This window comes from Manis javanica, chromosome 9 (assembly GCF_040802235.1).
Source record: "Manis javanica isolate MJ-LG chromosome 9, MJ_LKY, whole genome shotgun sequence".
NCBI lineage: Eukaryota > Metazoa > Chordata > Mammalia > Pholidota > Manidae > Manis > Manis javanica.
In genome coordinates, this window is record NC_133164.1 from 29,398,844 (window position 1) to 29,421,456 (window position 22,613).

The 22,613-nt window shown below is 41.8% G+C and overlaps 3 protein-coding genes across 4 annotated transcripts in view; 2 read left to right on the forward strand and 1 right to left on the reverse strand.

Moving 5' to 3' along the window:
• Positions 1-3,371, forward strand: part of COMMD6 (COMM domain containing 6) — a 30,571-nt gene extending 27,200 nt beyond the window's left edge. For both annotated transcript variants that reach the window (XM_037010270.2, XM_073212505.1), the window contains one exon: positions 3,155-3,371. In XM_037010270.2, the coding sequence (XP_036866165.2) occupies positions 3,155-3,205 (51 nt within the window). In that variant the 3' untranslated portion in view covers positions 3,206-3,371. The remainder of the gene's footprint in view (positions 1-3,154) is intronic.
• The window catches only part of UCHL3 (ubiquitin C-terminal hydrolase L3), a 125,520-nt gene that overhangs the window by 82,527 nt on the left and 20,380 nt on the right, over positions 1-22,613 (reverse strand). The gene's annotated exons all lie outside the window — the stretch shown is intronic.
• On the forward strand, positions 3,568-15,831 carry LOC140843364 (uncharacterized). Its single transcript, XM_073212500.1, has 2 exons — positions 3,568-8,275; positions 13,342-15,831. The coding sequence occupies exon 2, from the start codon at positions 13,403-13,405 to the stop codon at positions 15,176-15,178; it is 1,776 nt and encodes a 591-aa protein (XP_073068601.1). The 5' UTR covers positions 3,568-8,275; positions 13,342-13,402; the 3' UTR covers positions 15,179-15,831.

Below are 22,613 nucleotides of genomic sequence, written 5' to 3' on the forward strand. Positions count from 1 at the left end.
TTCTGACTAGTAATGTTTATAAAATGCAGATCAGAACATGTGTTCTTGATGACCAGTTTTATTGCTGAAGGCTTGAGTAACTAAATAGTTTATATTAAGGGTCATGTTATATTACCATCCTACATCTTTTCTGTAATAAGGAAGCAAAATGGGTGTGGGTGTGAAATTAGGTTTTCTTTTAAATAACCATACAGGAAAATGTTTTGTCATCAATTGATACAACTGGTCTTAGAATTTTTTTGTTTTCATGCCTTTGGGTGAGTAAATAGATAAGAATCTTCACTGTAGTTAATACTCTAAGAAAAGCAGCCATAATGAATGAAATGGAAATATAATGAGAATTCTTTGTAAAACTAACTAAAAATAACTGGTCCTACACTTCCTTATTTTAAGAAAGCCTCTCATACACTACTGTAAGATGTTTTTTATTTCTTCTGTCAAAAACCGCACTGTTCCCCAGCTTTATGCTGAAGTATGATTGACAAAAATTGAATACATTTAAGGTATAAAATGTGGTGTTTTGGTGTATGTATAAGTTGTGAAGTGATTACCACAATCAAGTTAATTAAGAAATCTATTACATGTCATAGGTGCCTTTTTGTGCATCTGTGTGGTAAGAACACTTGAGATGACTCTCTTAGTAAACTGCAAGTGTACCATGTATTATCAACTGTAGTCACCATACTATACATTAGGTCCCCAGAACTTACTGTGTGACTGAAAGTTTGTACTTTGGACCAACATTATCTCATTTACCCTCCTCCCCGGGCCTGCTAACCATTGTCTACTCTCTATTAGTATGAGCTCTACTGTTTTAGATTCTACATGTAGGTAAGATCACTCAATAATTGTCTTTCTGTGTCTGGCTTATTTCACTTAGCATAATGGAATTCAGGTTCATTCATGTTATCAAAAATAGCAGGATTTCCTTCTTTTTACAGATGAGTAGTAGTCTGTTTTCTTCATCCATTTTCTTTATCCATTTATCTGTCAAAAGACACTGAAGTTGTTTCTATACCTTAGCTACTGTGAGTAATGCTGCAGTGAACTTGGCGGTGCAGATACCTCTTTGAGATAGTGGTTTTGTTTCCTTTGGGTATATATACCCAAAGTGGGATTGCTGGATCATGTGGTAGTTCTGATTTACGAATTACATTTTAAGGGTTTATTTTCCCTTTGATTTCTTTCTTTTTTAAAGTGGTATCTGTGCTTTAAAACAAAAATAATGGTCACAGATTCAATACTGTTAATGCTGGTTGGTCTTGGAAGGAATTAGGACTTGGTTAAAAGGAGATAAATGATATATTGTGATATGTAGGTAGTCTTTAAAACAAGAACTGATTCATGGAGGTTCCTCAAAAAACTAAAAATAGAAATACCATTTGACCCAGGAATTCCACTCCTAGGAATTTACCCTAAGAATGCAGGATTCCAGTTTCAAAAAGACATATGCACCCCTATGTTTATTGCAGCACTGTTTACAATAGCCAAGAAATGGAAGCAACCTAAGTATCCATCAGTAGATGAATGGATAAAGAAGATGTGGTACATATACACAGTGGAATATTATTCAGTCATAAGAAGAAAACAAATCCTACTATTTGCAACAACATGAATGGAGCTAGAGGGTATTATGCTCAGTGAAATAAGCCAGGTGGAGAATGACAAGTATCAAATAATTTCACACACCTGTGGAGTATAAGAACAAAGCAAAAACTGATGGAACAAAACAGCAGCAGACTCACAGAACCCAAGAACGGACTAACAGTTACCAGAGGGAAAGGGCCTGGTGAGGATGGGTGAGAAGGGAGGGATAAGAGGAAAAAGGGGCATTATGATTAGTATACATACTGTAGGGGGGTAGTTACAGAGAAGGCAGTATAGCACAGAGAAGACAAGTGTGATTCTATAGCATCTTACGCTGATGGACAATGATTGTAATGGGGTATGTGGTGGGGACTTGATAATGAGAATCTAGTAACCATAATGTTGTTCATGTAAGTGTGTACTAATGATACCCAAAATTTTTAATTAATTAACAGCAAAAACAAAAAACTGACATACAATAAACTGTATGAGGTACAAAAGAAAAATAAACAAGAATTGAATAAAGAGAATATAAGTTTCAATCCTTATTGTAATCCTGGCCTAATTCTTATTTTTCTATGCAGCATTCATGTTCTCAGATTCCACCTCTAGGAAATGTTTTTCTTATAGGAAAAAAATCACAAATGGTCAGCTCTTTAAAGGTAACTTCTACATGGCTTAAAAGCTAACCAGGAAGACAGCCTGTTAGCTACATTATAGGACTGAGAGCTAATATTCTTTGAACTTTAATTTATATCTTTCTTAAAGCTGATATTTTTATCAGTATATATTTTTAAAGAAATAGTTATATCCAGCTTCATTCCTTAATGAACTTACATATAAATTAAAATACATATACTCGTAAGTAGCAAGATATAAAGAAGACCAAATAGGAAGGAAAATACAAATATGTAAACCATTAGAGGGTATCCTAATAGTTGAGGTTAAGTTTCATATTTGCCTCCTAGCTTCCTGGCAGGTAGAGGAGAAGAAAAGAAAATGGAATTTGTTTGCTTCTTCTATCTGAGACTTTAAAAAAGATGACTTCTACAGGAGAACTACCATAGCAGCTCAGTTTTTAAATGAAAGAGAAATAAGCTTCTACCATATAAGCCGTTGTCAGTGTTGGGTCCCTCACTGTCTGTGAACCCATGTCTTCAACAAGAAAACTCCTGCTATCCTGGAATGCAGTCTTCTGTTAGATTTGAAGTCGTTTGGAGCCTGGGAACAGACTGTCATTTTTGTTTTTATCTTCATTGTCTAGGGGTAGTGCTGGGTATTGAATAAGTCTTTTTGATGTGATCTCAAAAGAACCTTCTCATGTATTTTTAAAAAGTTCTGTTGTCAGCTAATTCTCCAGTTCCACAATAATATTTTTGCTTGCAGTACCAAATTGCACCTGTTTTGTTTCTTACGGTAGCTCTCCAGTAACAGTAGTTGAGGATTTACTGTTAAAATGCAGACTTAATGTGTTATATAGCCTCTGATGGTCAGATCTAGGTAAAAGAACTACTTAAAATTTCTTCTAAAAGCAACATTAATATTATTTTTCCTCTTTTCTCTCCAGAATTTCTATAGACAATTCAAAGAAATTGCTGCAGTTATTGAAACTGTGTGAAAACTGGTTCTTGGTTGATAAGTTACTATCACATTCTAAGATCATGGACTTCACTTTCTGCATCAAAACTGCATAAGGAACAGATGATATTTATTAAGTGAAAAATGTACTTTTGGTTTTCCATTTTTTTTAAAAAAAATAAAAAGACACGAGAACGGTGACCAAAGCACAACTTTGTGAATATGCTAAAAGCCACTGAATTGAACACTTGAACAGGTGAACTCTGTGCTATGTGAATTACATCTCAGTAAGAAATCAGACAAATAGGTGAGTGACAGACATTGAAGACAACAGAAGTTTAGGTATTAAACTGATAGTTTTAAGCTTAGTGGTAATGGTAATTTGTCAAATGGATTTTACAAATAAAACCATATAATGAGTCATATAGAAATGCAAATTTGTTTAGAATAACATTATAAACTCCATTTTATAACAGTCACTTATTACAAAAACAATCAGTGAGGAGAGTAAGGCTTCTCAAACATTTGGAATCAGGTTAGGATTAATTATTGCTCCCTTATATTAGCCAAGCATTTGGTTGCTTCTGTTGTTAATATTTGTAGAAAGTTCAAATACATGCACAGAGATAGAAAAGTAGTTTTGAGTTCTTTATACAACTGAGTCATCGTGGTAGCACAGATTATTGTGTTAACATGAACTCCGTCAAATTTAAATTTATAAGCCAGTTGTTAAAATATTTTATAAATCGACAGCAATCTATACTATATAGCATTGCTTAGGAGAAAACAAATAGATCACTGGAGTGAGCCTGGTGGCCTAGATACAAGACACCTAAAACAAGGATGGTATTTTCAGTTGCATAAGAAAATTTGATAATTTGATGAATGATACTAGCAGTCACAACATAAGCAAAAGTAACTTCCAGATGGATTGATTTAAATACAAAAGGTAAAAATTAGAAGTTTTACAGAATATTTATGTTAACTAAGGCTTTTGAAGACAGCAACTCCATAGCTATAATATAAAACAAATATATTTGAAATATAGAATCAAAAAATTATGTGTGGACAGAGAAGACAAGTAGTGATTCTATAGCATCTTACTACGCTGATGGACAGTGACTGTGAAGGGGAACGTGGGGGGGACTTGGTGAAGGGGGGAGCCTAGTAAACAATGTCCTTCATGTAATTGTAGATTAATGATACCAAAATAAAATTAAAAAAAAGAATTTCCCAAGGGTTTTCCAAGTAACACATTTCTACATTATCGAACACTGTTCGCTTGATAGGTATGACTTGAAAAATGTGTTCTGTGGTGGGATAAATGTGGAGAATTCTAATATTTTCCCCTTGGAGATTCAGTGTACATTTGCATATTGAAGGATCTCTGCAATAAAGAAACCCTATTAAAGGCATTTATCCACATGTTTTCCAAATGTATTTGATGTTCTGCAGATATTCTAAAACACCAGTATGGAAACGCTGCATATTCATTTATATTCATTTGTGAATACTGGTGGAAGAGTTTTAAAAAAATGGTAAGACACAGAATTCAATAGTACCTTTTGACTAAGTAAGATATATAACAGGGATACAGAACAATTTACTGTAAGAAAAAATATATATAAAATATACTATGGCAAAAGGTCAAACAAAAATAACTATAATCTCAATGGGTGCTGAAAAGGTGCTTGAAAAAGTTCAGGACTCATTTTTTATTAAAATGCCTGGAATACGAGGAAGAGATTAATACTTCTTTAATCCAATAAAAAGAAATCAATATTGCATATCAACTATGCTTCAATAAACATTTTTAAAAACAAAAAAAATTATGTGTGGAAAAATGGATCATAAAGACAAAAGTGTCAGGTTGATGTTGTATCAGTTCCTGGTCTAGAAAATAAGTTAATTTAAATATTTCAAGTAGAAAGAGATTTTATACAAGAAATCAGATGCTCACTAAACTGTGAGAAAAACTGAGGGAGCAAGTCAGTAGAAAATCATCGTTGGCTTCTAGGAAATCCGGGAGTTTAGGAATTTCAGGGAAAGCCACTCCCAGTAATCTGCACAATGCAGGGCATTGGCTGGAAGACTGGCCAGTGCTGTTTCTGCCTCTCAACATGTTATGAAATAAAGCTGCTCACTTTCTTCACCCTTTGGTTTCTCATAATCTAGAATCATTAATATGCTGCTATCCAAAGGGTGGGGAATAGGGCATGCTGGCAGGCAACTGCTGAGCAGGAAGGACCCGTCGGCTGACTTGATGCTGGTGGGATCTGAGCACACAGGTGGCAGCAGCTGGCAGCAGACCTAGGCTCCTCACAGCAGTGGCTGCCTAGCAGAGGACAGAGAAAGTGGATTCACAGAGGAGGCCCTCAAAAGTGCCAACAGGGTGCGAAGAGGATGTTCCAACATGGAGCGTCAGGAGAGAAAACAAAGGTGAGCAGTAGAAATGAAATGTCTACCTTGATTTTCTTTAAGCCTCGTTGGTGGGAATTATACCCTGTTGAAACAGGAATATCGTCAACTGAGTTTCTAGTCTTTGAGCACCTTTGGAGAGCAGATTTAGAAAAGCAAGAATGGTGCTGAGTATTCTTAACTACTGACAGAGATAAGAGTTAGGTCTTTTTGCAAAGTGATCACACACTTCCATATACACACCTCATATAGAAATTCCACAGTCCAGAAGTAAGTCCTCTGGAATAAAGGCACCAATATAAGGCTACATGCTTATCCATTTCCTCTGGGCACACAGGAAGACTGCCTTTCCAGCCTCCCTGCAGTTAGGTTGGGACCTCATGATTGGGTAGTAGCCAATGGAATCTTAGTGTCCTAACCCACGGCCAGTCTTCGTCAGAAGGCCTTTCTAGTCATCTTCCAAGCTTTCTCCCATCCTTACTGCTGGAAGTGAAGGACTATTGAAACCATAAGATGGATCTCTGAATCGCTATTGGAAGTAAACTTCACAATAAGCCTGACCTGTGTTGGGCAGTGGTGGAACCTAGAGACACTTTTTACTGTGGCAAGCTGGTGAGATTTTGGAGTGTTTGTCACCATAGTAAGTTAGAATGAACTTAAATAACAAGACTTCTGTATGAAGATTTTGTAGAATTTCCAGTGGCAAAAAGCAAAATACACAGCAAATACCTACCGATAATGAAATGGATGAATAAATATGGCATATCTATGGTATAGTATATCAAACCTATTAAGATTTGCCTTTAAGATAACACTACATATTATGTTTTATAAAATGGTATAAAAATTAAGAAAGGTATGAAAGGATGCCTCCCTCCCACATTGTAAGCAATGGTGGAGAGGTTATCTGTAGAGGGAGAAGAGCAGTTAAAATGTTTTTAAGCCCATGATGAGTTACAAAAATTATGTATAATGGTTTTAAAAAATAATTGAAAATACATGATTAAAAAATACATTTGTTTTTAAATATGCTTCTGAGAAGTTTTTATAGTTCTTTTTGTGGCATAATATTTCCTTATTTTATTTAGCAAGTGTGTTTAGAAACAGGATTATTTGTGAAGTGCCTCCTCAAAGCTGGATAGAAAAAAAAAAAAGCTGGATAGACAAACATGAAATACATCAAACGTAGGCCTACTGTGCTGTAGCAACGGTGACCACAGCTGGGTCTGACATTTTGGCTGGCACCACTGCGAGAAGCTTCATTTCTACTGCTCACCTTTGTTTTCTCTCCTGATGCTTTTTGTTGGAATGACTTCTTCACACTGTTGGCATTTCCAAGGGCCTCCTCTGTGAGTCCACTTTCTCTGTCCTCTGCTAGGCAGCCAGTGCTGTGAGGAGCCCAGGTCCACTGCCAGCTGTTAACCACCTGTGTGCTCAACCACCAGCATCAAATCAGCCGACTGGTCATTCCTGCTCAGCAGGTGCCTGCCGACGTGGCCTGTTAGCCATTCTCTGGATAGCAGCACATTAATGATTCTAGACAGTGAGAAGCCAAAGTCCCCTCTGTCCCTCCCCTCATCCTGTGGGTACCCAAAGTCACTATATTCCCAGCACTCTGAGTAGACATGCACTCAGCTGAGTCTGGGTTAAACAAGATACTTTCCTTCCCAGACTGCGGAGGGCCTCTCCGTCTCCCACCCATCCAAGCTGAACACCTTCCACTCTCCTCCTCCCCATTTGCAGTGTTTAAGGTTATATGTCAAGAGGTCCCAAGTGAGCCCCTGGCTCAGACATCATGGGCTAGATTTGATTAGAAATACATTTAAGTTGCATGTTAATTTCTTGCATTTAAAAGGCAAGTTTTTTTCATAACACAGTTTTATACTATTTTCATTCCAAATGTCTATTTCTTATTACGAGTTCAATGAGCTTCATCGGGCTAGCCTGGGAATTAACTACAGTTTGTAATAACATTTCTGTGGGAAAATGAGTTTTGAGTTTCAAACATTTGATTTAAATGTAAACCATAGGAAAACAATTCATTCTCAACTTGGAAATTGTATTAATGACCTTTTAGTTTCCAAAACAAAATACATTTCCCTGAGGTCATGAAGCAAAACCCAAGTATCTCCATATATTGTGCCACTGAGACAGGTTAACATAAGTTTCAGATTTATGTGAAAAGAAGGCAAAAAAAGTCATATTTATTCAAGGGGATTGAAAGTTCCAACATGCTGGTGCATTGTTTCCAAAAGTGTTGGCAGCCGCGCTCAGAAAATAGCGCCCAATGCAGGGCAGCCGGAAGGCCCCGAACTTCCTAATGACAAATCATCCCACACCACTAAACTACATGCTAATTGCGCCTTGGCATAAGGACCAATGAGACCCACCAAATGGTTATGCTAATAAGGCATATGGAGCCGCACCAACCAGGTCAGAGCATGAGAACTATATAAGCAAGCCTCTCCTTCCCCTCTGGGTCCTGCCCAACTCATTTGTTTCACAAAGAGCTGAAGAATAAAGCTTTCTGCAGAAGAATCCTGCTGTTGTTGCGTGCTGTTCTTGCCGGCGAGGACGGGGCGCGCGACAAGTGGTGCCGAATCCCGGGAACCAGAACATCACCGGCACAGGGAGGACCCTTCAGACATCTGGAGAGGATTCAGAACTGCAGGTCAGAAGAAAGCCCGGAGGGGTAAGTTCCGAGAGGCCCCTGCTTTTTAGGATGATGGTTGATGGTTCTCTGTAAATAAGGAGGCACCATGGGGAATGCACCGTCATTAGTCACGGCGCTGCAGACAGCTCTCAAAGAGCGAAACTTGAAGGTCTCCAGCAAAGTCTTAGGATCTTTTGTGAAGGAGATAGACCGTGTGGCCCCCTGGTTCATTTGTTCAGGGTCCCTCTCAATCCCGAGCTGGGACAAACTGGGGAAAGATCTTGATAGAGAGGAGGAGGAGGGTAGCCTGAGGGGAGGCACCAGGCCCCTCTGGAAACTGATTAGAGCTTGTCTGCAAGATGAGAGATGTGAAAAGGTAATAAAAGAAGGTCAGAGAGCATTGACAGATATCCAAGAGAGCATGTCAGAAATGGAATGGGAAACAGCGCGCGCGGCCGAAAAAAGGCCACAAAAACGAAGGTAAAGAAACCTCAGAGTGAGGGAGAAAGCCCGCCTAGGGCAAAAGCGAAAGAGCCCCGAGAAGCGAGTGACGATCACCTCGGAGAAAATAGTAAATACCCCTGGAAAGAGTTGAGGGACCTCCAACTCTCCAATAGGGAATCTGAGGAGGAATTAACGTCCGCAGAGGAAGGGGAAGAGAATAAAACCGCAGAGTGCAGAAGTAAGGGAACCAGCAAAGTTGAAAAGCGGACCAAGGAAAAAATGAAAGCAGGGTGTCCCCCGACAACCGTTGCCCCGCCACCTTACATGAGTGGCGCACTCTCCTTTTGCCACCCAGATACTCTTCAGGCAATTAGACAAATGTTTCCTGTATTTGAGGATAATGGCGTACGCTCTCACCAGCCCCTGAGCCATAAACAAGTTAAGGAGTTAGCAGAATCCGTTCGGGCTTATGGAGTCAGTGCTAACTATACCATAGCACAAGTTGAGAGATTAACAGAGACAGCCATGACACCCGCAGACTGGCAATATATAACTAAGGCATGCCTTTCTAGTATGGGGCAATACATAGAATGGAAGGCATTGTGGCATGATATCAGCATGACCCAGGCACGCGCAAACGCGGCTGAAGGACAGCCTGCGTGGTCATATGATATGCTGACGGGCCAAGGACAGTGGGTAGCCAACCAGACCGCCTTCCCCTTACAGGTATACGCACAAATAAACACGTGCGCCGCCAAGGCATGGAAAGCCCTCACCAACAAAGGAGAAGTATCAGGCAATTTGACAAAAATTATTCAGGGGCTGAGCGAGCCATTTTCTGACTTTGTCGCTCGTATGATGGAGGCCGCAGGCAGAATATTTGGAGATCAGGAACAAGCAATGCCCCTAGTGGAGCAATTAGTATTTGAACAATGTACCAAGGAATGCAGACAGGCGATAACACCCTGGAAACAAAAAGGGATACATGCCTGGTTGAAAGCCTGTAGAGAAATAGGAGGGCCACTCACCAATGCGGGCCTAGCCGCGGCCATATTACAGAGCCACAAACAAGCCAGGATCACTAACAGAAGTATCAAATGCTTTCAATGCGGGAAATTAGGACATAAAGAGAGAGTGTAGGAGCCCAGCTTCAGAACAAACAACCCAAAAGACCCCTGGGTTGTGCCCTAAGTGTAAGAAAGGCAGGCATTGGGCCAATGAGTGCCGGTCTATTAAAGATATAGAAGGGAAACCCTTAGAACTGCCAAAAAACGCCCAGAGGGGCCCCCGTCACCAGGGCCCGCAAATATATGGGGCAACCAGCACGCAAGTGTCATTCGGGAACAACCAGGCCCCCCAAGGAGAGCCACTTCAAGTTCCGCGGGATTGGATATCCGTGCCACCACCAGAATAGTGTTGACTCCACAGATGGGAGTTCAGCCTATCCCTTCAGACTTTAAAGGCCCCCTACCACCAAATACCATTGGGTTACTCCTAGGGCGCTCTTCTGCTGCATTGAAAGGCCTGGTAGTTCATCCCGGAGTTATAGATCAAGATTATGAAGGACAGGTAAAAATCATGTGTTCGGCTCCCAGAGGAATCTATCCTATATCCCCGGGAGACCGCATAGCCCAGCTCTTAGTTTTACCTAGTCTCCACGCCAATTATCCTGCTACCAACACGGAGAGGGGAGAAAGGGGCTTCGGCTCCTCTGACTGGGATTCAGCCTTCATAGTATTAGATTTAGCAGACAGACCAAAATTAACTCTTCAAATAGAGGGAAAGAGCTTTGAGGGAATCCTAGACACTGGAGCAGATAAAAGTATTATCTCTGCAACCTGGTGGCCCTCCAAGTGGCCTGTGACCCAATCCTCACATTCATTACAAGGTTTAGGATATGAGTCAAGCCCTTCAATTAGTGCCAAACCATTGAAATGGCGAGCTCCTGAAGGACAAGAGGGTACAGTCACCCCTTATGTACTCCCTCTACCGGTCAATTTATGGGGGAGAGATGTCATGAGAGACTTAGGCCTCAAACTCATTAATGAATACTCCACCCCCGCCCAAGGCATGATGATGGACATGGGATACATCCCTGGCAAGGGGCTGGGGAAACACCAACAGGGACACATAGAGCCCATCCTGCCCAAAGTAAAGAATGACCGTCACGGCCTGGGTTTTTCATAGGGGCCATTGAAGATGCCATGCCCATACCTTGGCTCACAGAGGAGGCCGTATGGGTTCCTCAGTGGCCCCTATCCTCTGAAAAATTAGAAGCAGCTCATTGCTTAGTGCAAGAGCAGCTCCAAGTGGGACACCTAGAACCCTCTGTGTCCCCATGGAACACACCCATATTTGTAATCAGGAAAAAGTCAGGATCATGGAGGTTGCTTCATGATCTGAGAGCAGTAAATGCTCAAATGAGAATGCTTGGACCCGTACAACGGGGACTGCCACTCCTCTCTGCCTTACCCAAAGAATGGAAAGTGCTCATAATAGATATTAAAGATTGTTTCTTTTCTATACGTCTAAGCTCCAAGGACAGGGAAAGATTTGCTTTTACTTTGCCAGCTATTAACCATGAACAACCCGATGCCAGATTTCAGTGGAAGGTCCTCCCTCAAGGAATGGCAAATAGCCCCACCATATGTCAACTGTACGTTCAGCGAGCGCTAGACCCAATTCGTAAGACCTATCCCACGCTAAAGATCATCCATTACATGGATGACATCCTTCTTTGCTCCCCACAACCAGCAGAAATAGAAGAAGCATATATAGATCTCACTAGATCCCTAGAAAATTGGAGACTGAATATAGCAAGCGAGAAGGTCCAAAAATCTAGTGTTAGCAAATTCCTAGGAGCAACCATTTACACAGATGTAATTTGCCCCCAAAAGCTTGAGATAAGACATAATCAATTGCGAAATTTGAATGACTTCCAAAAACTCCTAGGGGATATTAATTGGTTGCGCCCATACTTAAAGATACCCACCACTGAATTGACTCCACTATTTAAAACCCTAGAAGGAGACCCACAACTAACGTCACCGCGCTCCCTCACACCTGAGGCATTACAAGCCATTCGCAAAGTAGAACAGGCTTTGATGACAGCACAATTAAATAGAGTGCAATCGAATGAACCCTTTGAGTTGTGTGTGCTTCCCACCCCGGAGCTGCCAACAGCAGTTTTATGGCAGCACGGCCCACTGATCTGGATCCATCCCCAAGCCTCTCAGGCTAGGACAATAGAGTACTATCCGGCAGCCGTGGCCAAACTTGCTTTGAGAGGAGTAAAAACCTCCATGACACATTTCGGAGAGGCTCCAGCTAAAATTATAACCCCTTACAGCGTAGAACAGATACAAGTATTATGTGCTATGAACGATGATTGGGCCATACTTGCTTACAGTTTCTCAGGAACCTTTGATAATCATTTCCCTAAACATCCCCTCATCAACTTCGCCAAAAATCATCTCCTAGTATTTCCTCGGGTCACTAGCCTAACCCCGCTGCCTCATGGAAAAACAGTTTACACGGACGGGTCTAAGACAGGCACAGGTGCCTATGTCCATGATGGCAAAGTTGTGACAAAAGGCTACACGCCTGACACTCCACAAATAGTGGAATGTCGCATAGTCTTAGAGGTCCTACAAATCTTTCCTGAACCTTTAAATATTGTGTCTGACTCCTGTTATGTAGTTAATGCAGTCAAATCTCTAGAAGTGGCCGGGCTAATCAAAGCGTCCAGCCCAGTAGCCACTTTGTTCAAACAGATACAATCAGCACTACTTCATAGGCAATCTCCTTTGTATATAACTCATATCAGAGCACATTCACGCCTTCCCGGGCCTATGACCCAAGGAAACCACCTGGCAGACCTTGCAACCAGAAATATAGCTTTTCCCCTGCTAGACCCTATCACCACAGCTTCAAAATTCCATACACAATTTCATGTCACTGCCGAAACACTGCGCAAGCGGTTTAGCATAACCAGGGCCGAAGCTAGGAACATTGTCCTTAGCTGCCAACAATGCTGCAGCTTCCTTCCCACACCTCATGTTGGGATCAACCCCAGAGGTATTAAGCCTTTACAAGTTTGGCAAATGGATGTGACGCATATTTCGTCTTTTGGGAAACTGAAATATGTACATGTATCCGTAGATACTTGTTCAGGAGTCATCTTTGCCTCCCCATTGTCAGGAGAGAAAGCTTCCCATGTCATCCAGCACTGCCTTGAGGCTTGGAGCGCATGGGAGTTACCACAGATTCTGAAAACAGACAATGGCCCAGCCTATACCTCTACAAAATTTGCTCAATTTTGTCATCACATGGGGATAAAACATATCACTGGCCTTCCCTACAACCCACAGGGTCAAGGGATTGTGGAACGCGCGAACCGCACGCTCAAATCCTATTTACTTAAACAAAAAGGGGGAATTGAAGATATACCCCCCACACCAAAAACTGCCATAGCCCTAGCACTTTTCACTATAAATTTTTTGAATCTGGATGCTCAAGGCCATACAGCAGCGGATCGCCATAATCAGTGGCCAAAAGACCCACAAGAACTAGTAAAATGGAAGGACGTGTTATCTAACCAATGGAAGGGCCCGGATCCAATCATAATCAGATCCCGGGGAGCTGTGTGTGTTTTCCCCCAGGGTGAAGAAAATCCCTTCTGGATCCCAGAGCGCCTAACGAGGAAAGTCCTAAACAAAGGAGATGACTTCGCTATACCTCCTGACCCTGCTCCTGACACTGGAGACCCCGACTCAGGGAGTATTGAGATGGGGAATCCTGTCTGCCTTTCCTAAGCCTATGCCTGTCCGTTTCAATGCAGCCGTTTTTCCGCGCTTTTTCACTACCAATGCTAGTATGAACTTGCCCTACTTAGTTAAAGACACCCTAGTAGCTCCCGTGGGAGAAAACCGATCCTTCGTAACCAATGGGTCATTATGCTTCACCACTCAGAATCTAGCTGGCTGTATCTCCCTGAAACAGAGGAAATACGGATGGTTCAGTGACATAATTCTAGAGGCCAGTAGCCTCCCCGTTATGTCAGCTAAATTTGAAGGGCCTAATAAGGAAGGGAGCCCGCCCTATAAGTACATGACTATCCACCAGATGGTTCTCTGGATCAATGGCACATTTGTACACTCTCCCAGGAACAATTCCACCGACAGGCCTCGTCAACCCAAATATGCCTCCCATTGTGTGGGCGACTATGAGGGAGAGCTGTGGCCCTGGACTGACTGTCAGTCAACTGTAGTAACGTGGGCAACTGAGAGGCAGGAGTTTACCATCTCCCCAGATATGGAGGGACGGCCAGCCAATGAGGCTTGGTGGCCAGTAAAAGTGCTCGAAGGCGAGTTTCGTCAGCAGCTGAGCATGAACCCCTTCCATAAATGGATGCTGTGTGGAGTCAATGGCTCGTGTACCGACCTCTCCCCCTTTTCCGCCCTCCAGGGTGGGGGAATCGGTGTAAAAAATATCACCTTTTGGTGCGAGAATAACCACATGCGCGCACACTGGAACATGATCATGACCCATAACAACGAGAACTACACGTGTTCAGCAAAATCAGGTCCAGAGTCACCTAATTCCCTTTTTCCACCTTCTCCAGTATGCGTATACCCCCCATTTCTGTTTATCTTATCCAATAGTAGCTTTGACTCCTGCTCCAATGAAACCTGCTTTCTGTCTCAGTGTTGGGATGCGCGTAACTTTACCAATGCTTTGGTAGTCCGCATCCCCCGTTGGGTCCCTGTTCCCGTAGACGCCCCTAACACCATGACTCTGTTTCGAGAAAGGCGCGATTTCGGCGTTACAGCTGCCATAGTGCTCCTGATCTCCGCGACCGCGGTCGCAGCCACCGCCGCTGGTATAGCTTTAGACACCTCCATCAAATCGGCTACAGAGCTCAATAACCTTGCAGCCTCAGTAGCTTCTGCCCTGGACCAACAGTCCACACTTGATGGCAAACTGAAAGGAGGAATAATGATCCTCAATCAACGCATAGATCTCGTGGAGGAACAAATAGAGGTGCTCTGGCAAATGGCCCAATTGGGATGTGAGCGGAAATATCATGCCCTCTGCATCACTAGCATTCAATATAAAAATTTTACACGGGCAGCTAATCTGTCACGAGACCTGTCCCAGTATCTTTCAGGAAACTGGTCCCAAGACTTCGATGGGACACTAGAAGAGCTGCGGCGAGAAATTATCCACATCAACTCCACCCGTCTAGATAACTCCGTAGCGGAAGAACTCTCTTCCTGGTTCCTCAGAGCTCTCTCCCACGTCAAGGAGTGGGCGGGCATGGCTGGGATGGGCGTGTTCCTGCTTGGAGGTCTCATGCTCTTACTCTGGTTGTTATGCAGACTCCGCAACCAACATAAGCAGGACAAGGTGATCCTTGCTCAAGCCCTAATGGCGATAGACGTTGGCGCCTCTCCCCAAGTGTGGCTCAACATGCTTAAGAAGGAAGCTCGGCTTTAGCTTGAGGTAGCTCTTGCACCCTGAGCCCATGTGGCACTGCACCAGGCCCGAGTACCTCAATGCTTAATCATAGCTTTCTTTAAGAAGCTCATGGTGCAAGAGGGTTGAGAAAAAGGGTCCAAACCCTTTGTACCAAGCGGTCCCAACGCCAACCAGAGGATGCGAGGCAAAGCACTGCAAGAGGTCTTGGACCCCTCTGAGAGGCATGCCTGACTGCATAGGGGTAGATGCCCAGAACCCCTCTCCAAAAAGGGGGCATCAGGAAGTATGATGGAGGTCAGGCCTCTGTCTCTGCCTCTGCTGGCAAGTTCCGCCTTGAGCTTCTGTTAGACAAAAAAGGGGGAGATGTTGGCAGCCGCGCTCAGAAAATAGCGCCCAATGCAGGGCAGCCGGAAGGCCCCGAACTTCCTAATGACAAATCATCCCACACCACTAAACTACATGCTAATTGCGCCTTGGCATAAGGACCAATGAGACCCACCAAATGGTTATGCTAATAAGGCATATGGAGCCGCACCAACCAGGTCAGAGCATGAGAACTATATAAGCAAGCCTCTCCTTCCCCTCTGGGTCCTGCCCAACTCATTTGTTTCACAAAGAGCTGAAGAATAAAGCTTTCTGCAGAAGAATCCTGCTGTTGTTGCGTGCTGTTCTTGCCGGCGAGGACGGGGTGCGCGACACAAAAGTACTTAAGCAGAATTATCTTTTCATACAATTAAAAAAATTGCACTTTACACTTAAAAAATCTTTATTATTTTAGAAGTTAGAGATTTATAGGAAAATTGCAAAGGTAGTACAAAGTTCCCACATACCCCACACTGAGCTTCCCCTATTAACAACTTACATTAGCTGGTACATCTGTTGCAATTGATAAGCCAATATTGATATACACATTAGATTTCCTTGGTTTGTACCTGATACCTTTCTCTGTTCCAGGATCCTAGTTAGGACCTGATATGAAATTTAGCAGTTCTGTCTCCTGAAGTAGCTCTTGTCTGTGACAGTTTCTCACACTTCCCTTTATTTGTTGATCTTCACAGTTTTGAGGAATACTCAAACTGGTTAGCCATATTGTAGGATGTACCTCAGTTGGAATTTGATGTTTCTCTGGACTGGAGTTATGGGTGTCACAAATACAAAGTGCATTTTCTTCACATCCTATCATGGGTACATACTAGCAACATGATTTATAACTGTTGATGTTGACCTTGATCACCTGGTATATTTTCCAGGTGTCTCCACTGTAAAGTTCCTCTTTTCACCTTCCTTTCCATACTTTACTCTTTGAAAGGAAGTTACCCTCTGTGGCTCATACTTAAGGAGTGTGGAGTTACGGTTTCCTTCTTTTATGACAAAGTATCTATATTTTGGAAGTCTGTGAGGGAGATTTATCTTTTCTCCCCAGTTATTAATTTATTCAATCATTCATCTACATCAGTATGAACTCATAGGTATGTATTTTATAGTTGGGGTTATAATCGAATACTTCCCTGTTGCTTAAATCATTTTAAGTTTGTCCACTGGGACTTCTTTCATTTGGCTCCTGTACCCCTTTGACATATCCCCCCATGTTAAAAAATTTTTTTTCAGAACTTCCCTTTCTGACACTTGATATCACAAGATGCTCCAGGCTCATCTTGTATATGTCCTGTCCCAGTCCTAGAATTGCCATTTCTTCCAGGAACCCTGGTTTTTATCAGACAATGGTATTAGAAACCAAGATCTGGTTGCTAGGGATGTTCCATACTGTAGACTTCAAGGTCATTTAAAATTAGAAGTCTGATGTACAGATTGGTGACTATAGTTAACAAAACATACTGTATTAGATACTTGAAAGTTGCTAAGAGGGTAGATCTTAAAACTTCTCATCACAAGAAAAAAAATTATAACTGAGGTGATAGATGGTAACTAAACACTGTGATAATCATTTCACAATATATACTTATATCAAATTATTTTGTATACATTAAACTAGTAATATTATATGTCAATTATATCTCAGTTAAACTGGGGAAAAAATAAGTCTGATGGAAAAACGTTCTGTTGTGGAGATAAGTTAGACCACAAAGTCCAGCTCATGTTTTAGGGTTGGTGAGAATGATGACGTGAAATCAGTTAATGTTATTATCACTTCAGTTTACAATTGAACCAGCTAACAAATGGCAAAATATGTGAAATAATAGATGCAAGAAAGCAAATGTACTTTCCTGGTGAGGTGGGCTAAGTAAGATAGACAGTATGGTGGCTTTCCTCTGCAAGTCATGAGAGCTCCAGGTTCCTTCCATGTGGCTGAGCAGCCATCCTGAATATGCAGCTTCTATACTGTGAAAACCTTGGTTGTTCCAGTTTCTCTCATTATGTCTACATGCCAGCCACTGGAAGGGAAAATGGGACTTTTCCATATAAACTCATGTCCTGGGTGTTACGCTCCTCATTCTGCTCCATCCCACTGGCCGGAATATGTTCATGTGGCCACAACTGCAAAGCAGACTAGAAAATGAAGCTGGGTGTTGTGTGCCCAATTAAATTACAGGAAAAACAATAGACTCTAAGGAAAACGAGCAATCATTGTCCCAGATGCCTTCCTTGTCCACCAAGTAAAGGCATCCTTCTTTCCACTTGTAGAATATGTTTATCCTTCCCAAGGAAGACAATCTTGAAGTCCCTCCATTTTCTGCATCCAGCCACAGACAGAATCTCCCTTCCAAAGCTGTTTGCTCCATTGCTGCGTGTAACCTAGCCTGAGTTTCTCTACAGAACTTTGCCAAAAGTTGCAAGAAGGAGCCAACACATCAATGTTTTGACACATCAACACATCAAAATTTTTTCTGGATACTTCCATTAGTGCAGTGGTTCTTAATCTGGGGTAGTCTAGCTCCTGCAAAGGACATTTTTGGGAAGTTACTGATTGTTTAAATGACTGACCTACTGCTGTCATTTCATGGGTGGGAGCAAGGATGTTGAATACCCTGTAATGCCTAGGATATTCTTGAACAAAAAAAACTGTTCCACTCAAAATGCTAGTAGGACATATGTTGAGAGGCACTGCCATAGAGGTATAGGCTTACAGACATGTGTCTGCAATGTAAGTATTAAATGGTGACAGGTTTACCAAATGTGTTGCCATATCATAATAGTCAGCAGTGCTCCAGTCTGCAGTATCCTCACCACCTGTTGCCTGGCTGCCACTGCCTCTTGTTACAGGTTTTATTACAGTAGCACCTCACTTGCAGGTACAAATTACGTATTAGGATATTTGTCCAGTTGAGGTAGTTTTAATCCCCAAAAGACAATTGTTTAGCTTACACGACTTTATTTCTCGTGTCCAGTCTGGCAGTTCTACTTGAAGTAGACCTTGCGACCTTGCTTCTATCTTGTAACTCCGCCATTCCCACTCTTCAGTTTCCTTATTGGGTTCAGGGTGGTTGCTCCAAATCCTGGCTTCACACGGCAAATTCCACTAGAAGGGATGCTTCAAGGGCATGACCCAGAGTTGCCCTCATTGCTCCTGCTAACTTCCCTTGGCCACGCTCAGTGATACGGTGACAGTTACTTGCAAGGAATACTGGGAATTACACTCTAGCTTAGACACTCTGTGCCTAAATAAAAGTTCCACAACTGTAGGAAGGAACAGATATTGAGGAGGACAAAAAATTTCTGCTCTAATTGTTAAGATAAAGTTAGGTACAGAGTATGATGTGAGTATACAAGGGTCTAGAGAGTTGCTAAAGACTTCCTAGAGATTCTAGTCAACCCTAAGAAAGAAAAAAATAACAGGAAAATAAATTATGCAGTAAAAAAAAACCTATCAGTGACAATCATGTTTGACTGTTGTTACATGTAGTCAAATGTGAATAATTCATTACTGCAAACTCAAATTGTTTGGCACGGCAGCCTTTCCTCTTCCCCCATTATGTCTGGTCCCTCCAAAGTGATGTGAACATAGAGATTTTGGCATTTCCATAGAGAATTGCCAGGAAAATTAAAAGAAAAACAGTTGTAAGGAGAACAAGAAGTTAAGTAATACTAATGGGAAGTTATACTTGCTGAAAGGAGTATATACTAATATAATAAATTTTGAAAATGATTTGGATTATTTTATGAAGTTGGATTATGTATGTCCTATGACTCAGCAGTTCCACTGCTAGAACACTTGGCCATTTCTCCTCCTGTTCACAATAGCAAAAAAGTGAACCATCCAAATGATCATGGATAAAAGAACTGACAGATAGTAGTTCTTTCATAATGGAAGGTTTTCACAATGGAATATTGTTCTGAGTGAAAATCAATGAGCTAAAAGTACATATAACAGCATAAGAGAAGCTTAGTAACCTAATGTTGAATAGTCATGTGTAACCTAAAAATTTATATAAAAAAATAAGTATGGACATGAAGAAAACAATGAGATAAGTGGTTAGCTCCAGGCTACAAGGTAGGGAGAATTTAGGGGCAGGATAGACGAGGAGCCCATCATAGATGTAAATTATTGGTAATGGCCAATTCTTCAGGTGGGGTGATAAATTCATGGTGTTTATTATGTCATTAAATAATACATAAAGAGAGGTGGAACCAAGATGGCGGCATGAGTAGAGCAGAGGAAATCTCCTCCCAAAACTACATATATTTATGAAAATATAACAAAGAAAACTCTTCCTAGAATAGAGACCAGAGGACACAGGACAACATCCAGACCACATCCACACCTGGGAGAACCCAGCGCCTTGCGCAGGGAGTAAGATACAAACCCCAGCGCAGCGGGACCTGAGCGCCCCTCACTCCAGCTCCCGGAAGGAGGAGAGGAGTCGGGGAGGGAGAGGGAGCCCAGGACTGCTAAACACCCAGCACCAGCCATCTGCACCAGAGCACAGACACAGTACATGCATGGGGTCCTGGATACTAGGGAAACAGGACAGCAAGAACTGTGAGTGGGTCCCTGAGGCCAGTGCCAGGGGACAAAGAAAAGCGAGTGGCTTTTTTAAAAAAATTATTTATTTAATTTAATTTTTTTCTTTTTTCTTTTTTTTTGCGAGTGCTTTTTGGAAGTCTTAAAGGGACAGGGACCCCCCCCCAAACTGGACGGAAGCGTCCCGGGACACTTAGTCCAGAGGCACAGAATCTGGGGATCTCTGGGCACTCCAACCCCCTGGGAAGCAGGGAGCACGGAGGCCCCTCAACGAGATAAATAGCCTCCCAGCCGCTCCCCCTCCAACTCGGCTCCACCATATGGACCAGCAGCCCAAGGCAAGCCACACACACAGTAACAGCAAAGATAAACTCCATAGCAGCCAGACAGGAATCAGAAGCCCTGTCTGTGCGCAGCTGCCCAGCACAAGCCACTAGAGATCACTGTTCTCCCGGAGAGGAAGGCCACAAACCAACAAGAAGGAAAGTTCTTCCAGCTGTCACTCATGCCAGCTCTGCAAACTATATCACCATTAAAAGGCAAAATTACAGGCAGACGAAGATCACAGAGTCAACACCTGAGAAGGAGACAGACCTAACCAGTCTTCCTGAAAAAGAATTCAAACTAAAAATCATAAACATGCTGATGGAGATGCAGAGAAATATACAAGAGCTAAGGGATGAAGTCTGGAGGGAGATTACAGACGACAGGAAAGAGATTACAGAAGTGAAACAAACTTTGGAAGGATTTATGAGCAGAATGGATAAGATACAAGAGGCCAATGATGGAATAGAAACCAGAGAACAGGAATGCATAGAAGCTGACATAGAGAGAGATAAAAGGATCTCCAGGAATGAAACAATATTAAGAGAACTGTGTGACCAATCCAAAACGAACAATATCCATATTATAGGGGTACCAGAAGAAGAAGAGAGAGAAAAAGGGATAGAAGGTGTCTTTGAAGAAATAATTGCTGAAAACTTCCCTAAACTGGGGGAGGAAATAATCAAACAGACCACGGAAATACACAGAACTCCTAACAGAAATGACCAAAGGAGGACAACACCAAGACACATAATAATTAAAATGGCAAAGATCAAGGACAAGGAAAGAGTTTTAAAGGCACCTAGAGAGAAAAAGGTCCTATAAAGGAAAACCCATCAGGCTATCATCAGACTTCTCGACAGAAACCCTACAGGCCAGAAGAGAATGGCATGATATATTTAATGCAATGAAACAGAAGGGCCTTGAACGAAGCATACTGTATCCAGCATGATTATCATTTAAATATGATGGAGGGATTAAACAATTCCCAGACAATCAAAAGTTGAGGGAATGTGTCTCCCACAAACCACCTCTACAGGGTATTTTAGAGGGACTGTTCTACACGGGAGCACTCCTAAAACTAAACAGATGTCACCAGAGAAAATAAAATCACAGCAAAGAAAGCAGACAAACCAAATACTAACTAAAGGCAAAAAAATCAAATCAACTACTCACTAAAAGCACTTAAAGGAAACATGAAAGAGCACAGAATAAAACACCCAACATATAAAGAATGGAGGAGGAGGAATAAGAAGGGAGAGAAGAAAACAATCTCAAGACAGTGTATATAACAGCTCAATAAGCGAGCTAAGTTAGGCAGTAAGATATTAAAGAGGCTAACCTTGAACCTTTGGTAACCACGAATGTAAAGCCTTCAATGACAATAAATACATAACTTTCAATAGTCACCCTAAATGTAAATGGACTGAATGCACCAATCAAAAGACACAGAGTAATAGAATGTATAAAAAAGCAAGACCCATCTATATGCTGCTTACAAGAAACTCACCTCAAACCCAAAGACATGCACAGACTAAAAGTCAAGGGATGGAAAAACATATTTCAGGCAAACAACAGCGAGAAGAAAGCAGGGGTTGCAGTACTAATATCAGACAAAATAGACTTCAAAATAAAGAAAGTAACAAGAGATAAAGAATGACATTACATAATGATAAAGGGCTCAGTCCAACAAGAGGAAATAACCATTCTAAATGTACATGCGCCCAACACAGGAGCACCAGCATATGTGAAACAAATACTAACAGAACTAAAGGGAGAAATAGACTGCAATGCATTCATTTTAGGAGACTTCAACACACCACTCACCCCAAAGGATAGATCCACCGGGCAGAAAATAAGTAAGGACACGGAGGCACTGAACAACACAGTAGAACAGATGGACCTAATAGACATCTATAGAACTCTACATCCAAAAACAACAGGATATGCATTCTTCTCAAGTGCACATGGAACATTCTCCAGAATAGACCACATACCAGCTCACAAAAAGAGCCTCAGTAAATTACAAAATATTGAAATTCTACAAACAAACTTTTCAGACCACAAAGGTATAAAACTAGAAATAAATTCTACAAACAAAACAAAAAGGCTCACAAACACATGGAGGCTTAACAACATGCTCCTAAATAATCACTGGATCAACAAACAAATTAAAATATAGATCAAGGAATATATGGAAACAAATAA

Excerpts from the sequence above, each read along its gene's own strand:
- LOC140843364 (XM_073212500.1), top strand. The coding sequence starts at position 13,403 with ATGACTTCGCTATACCTCCTGACCCTGCTCCTGACACTGGAGACCCCG.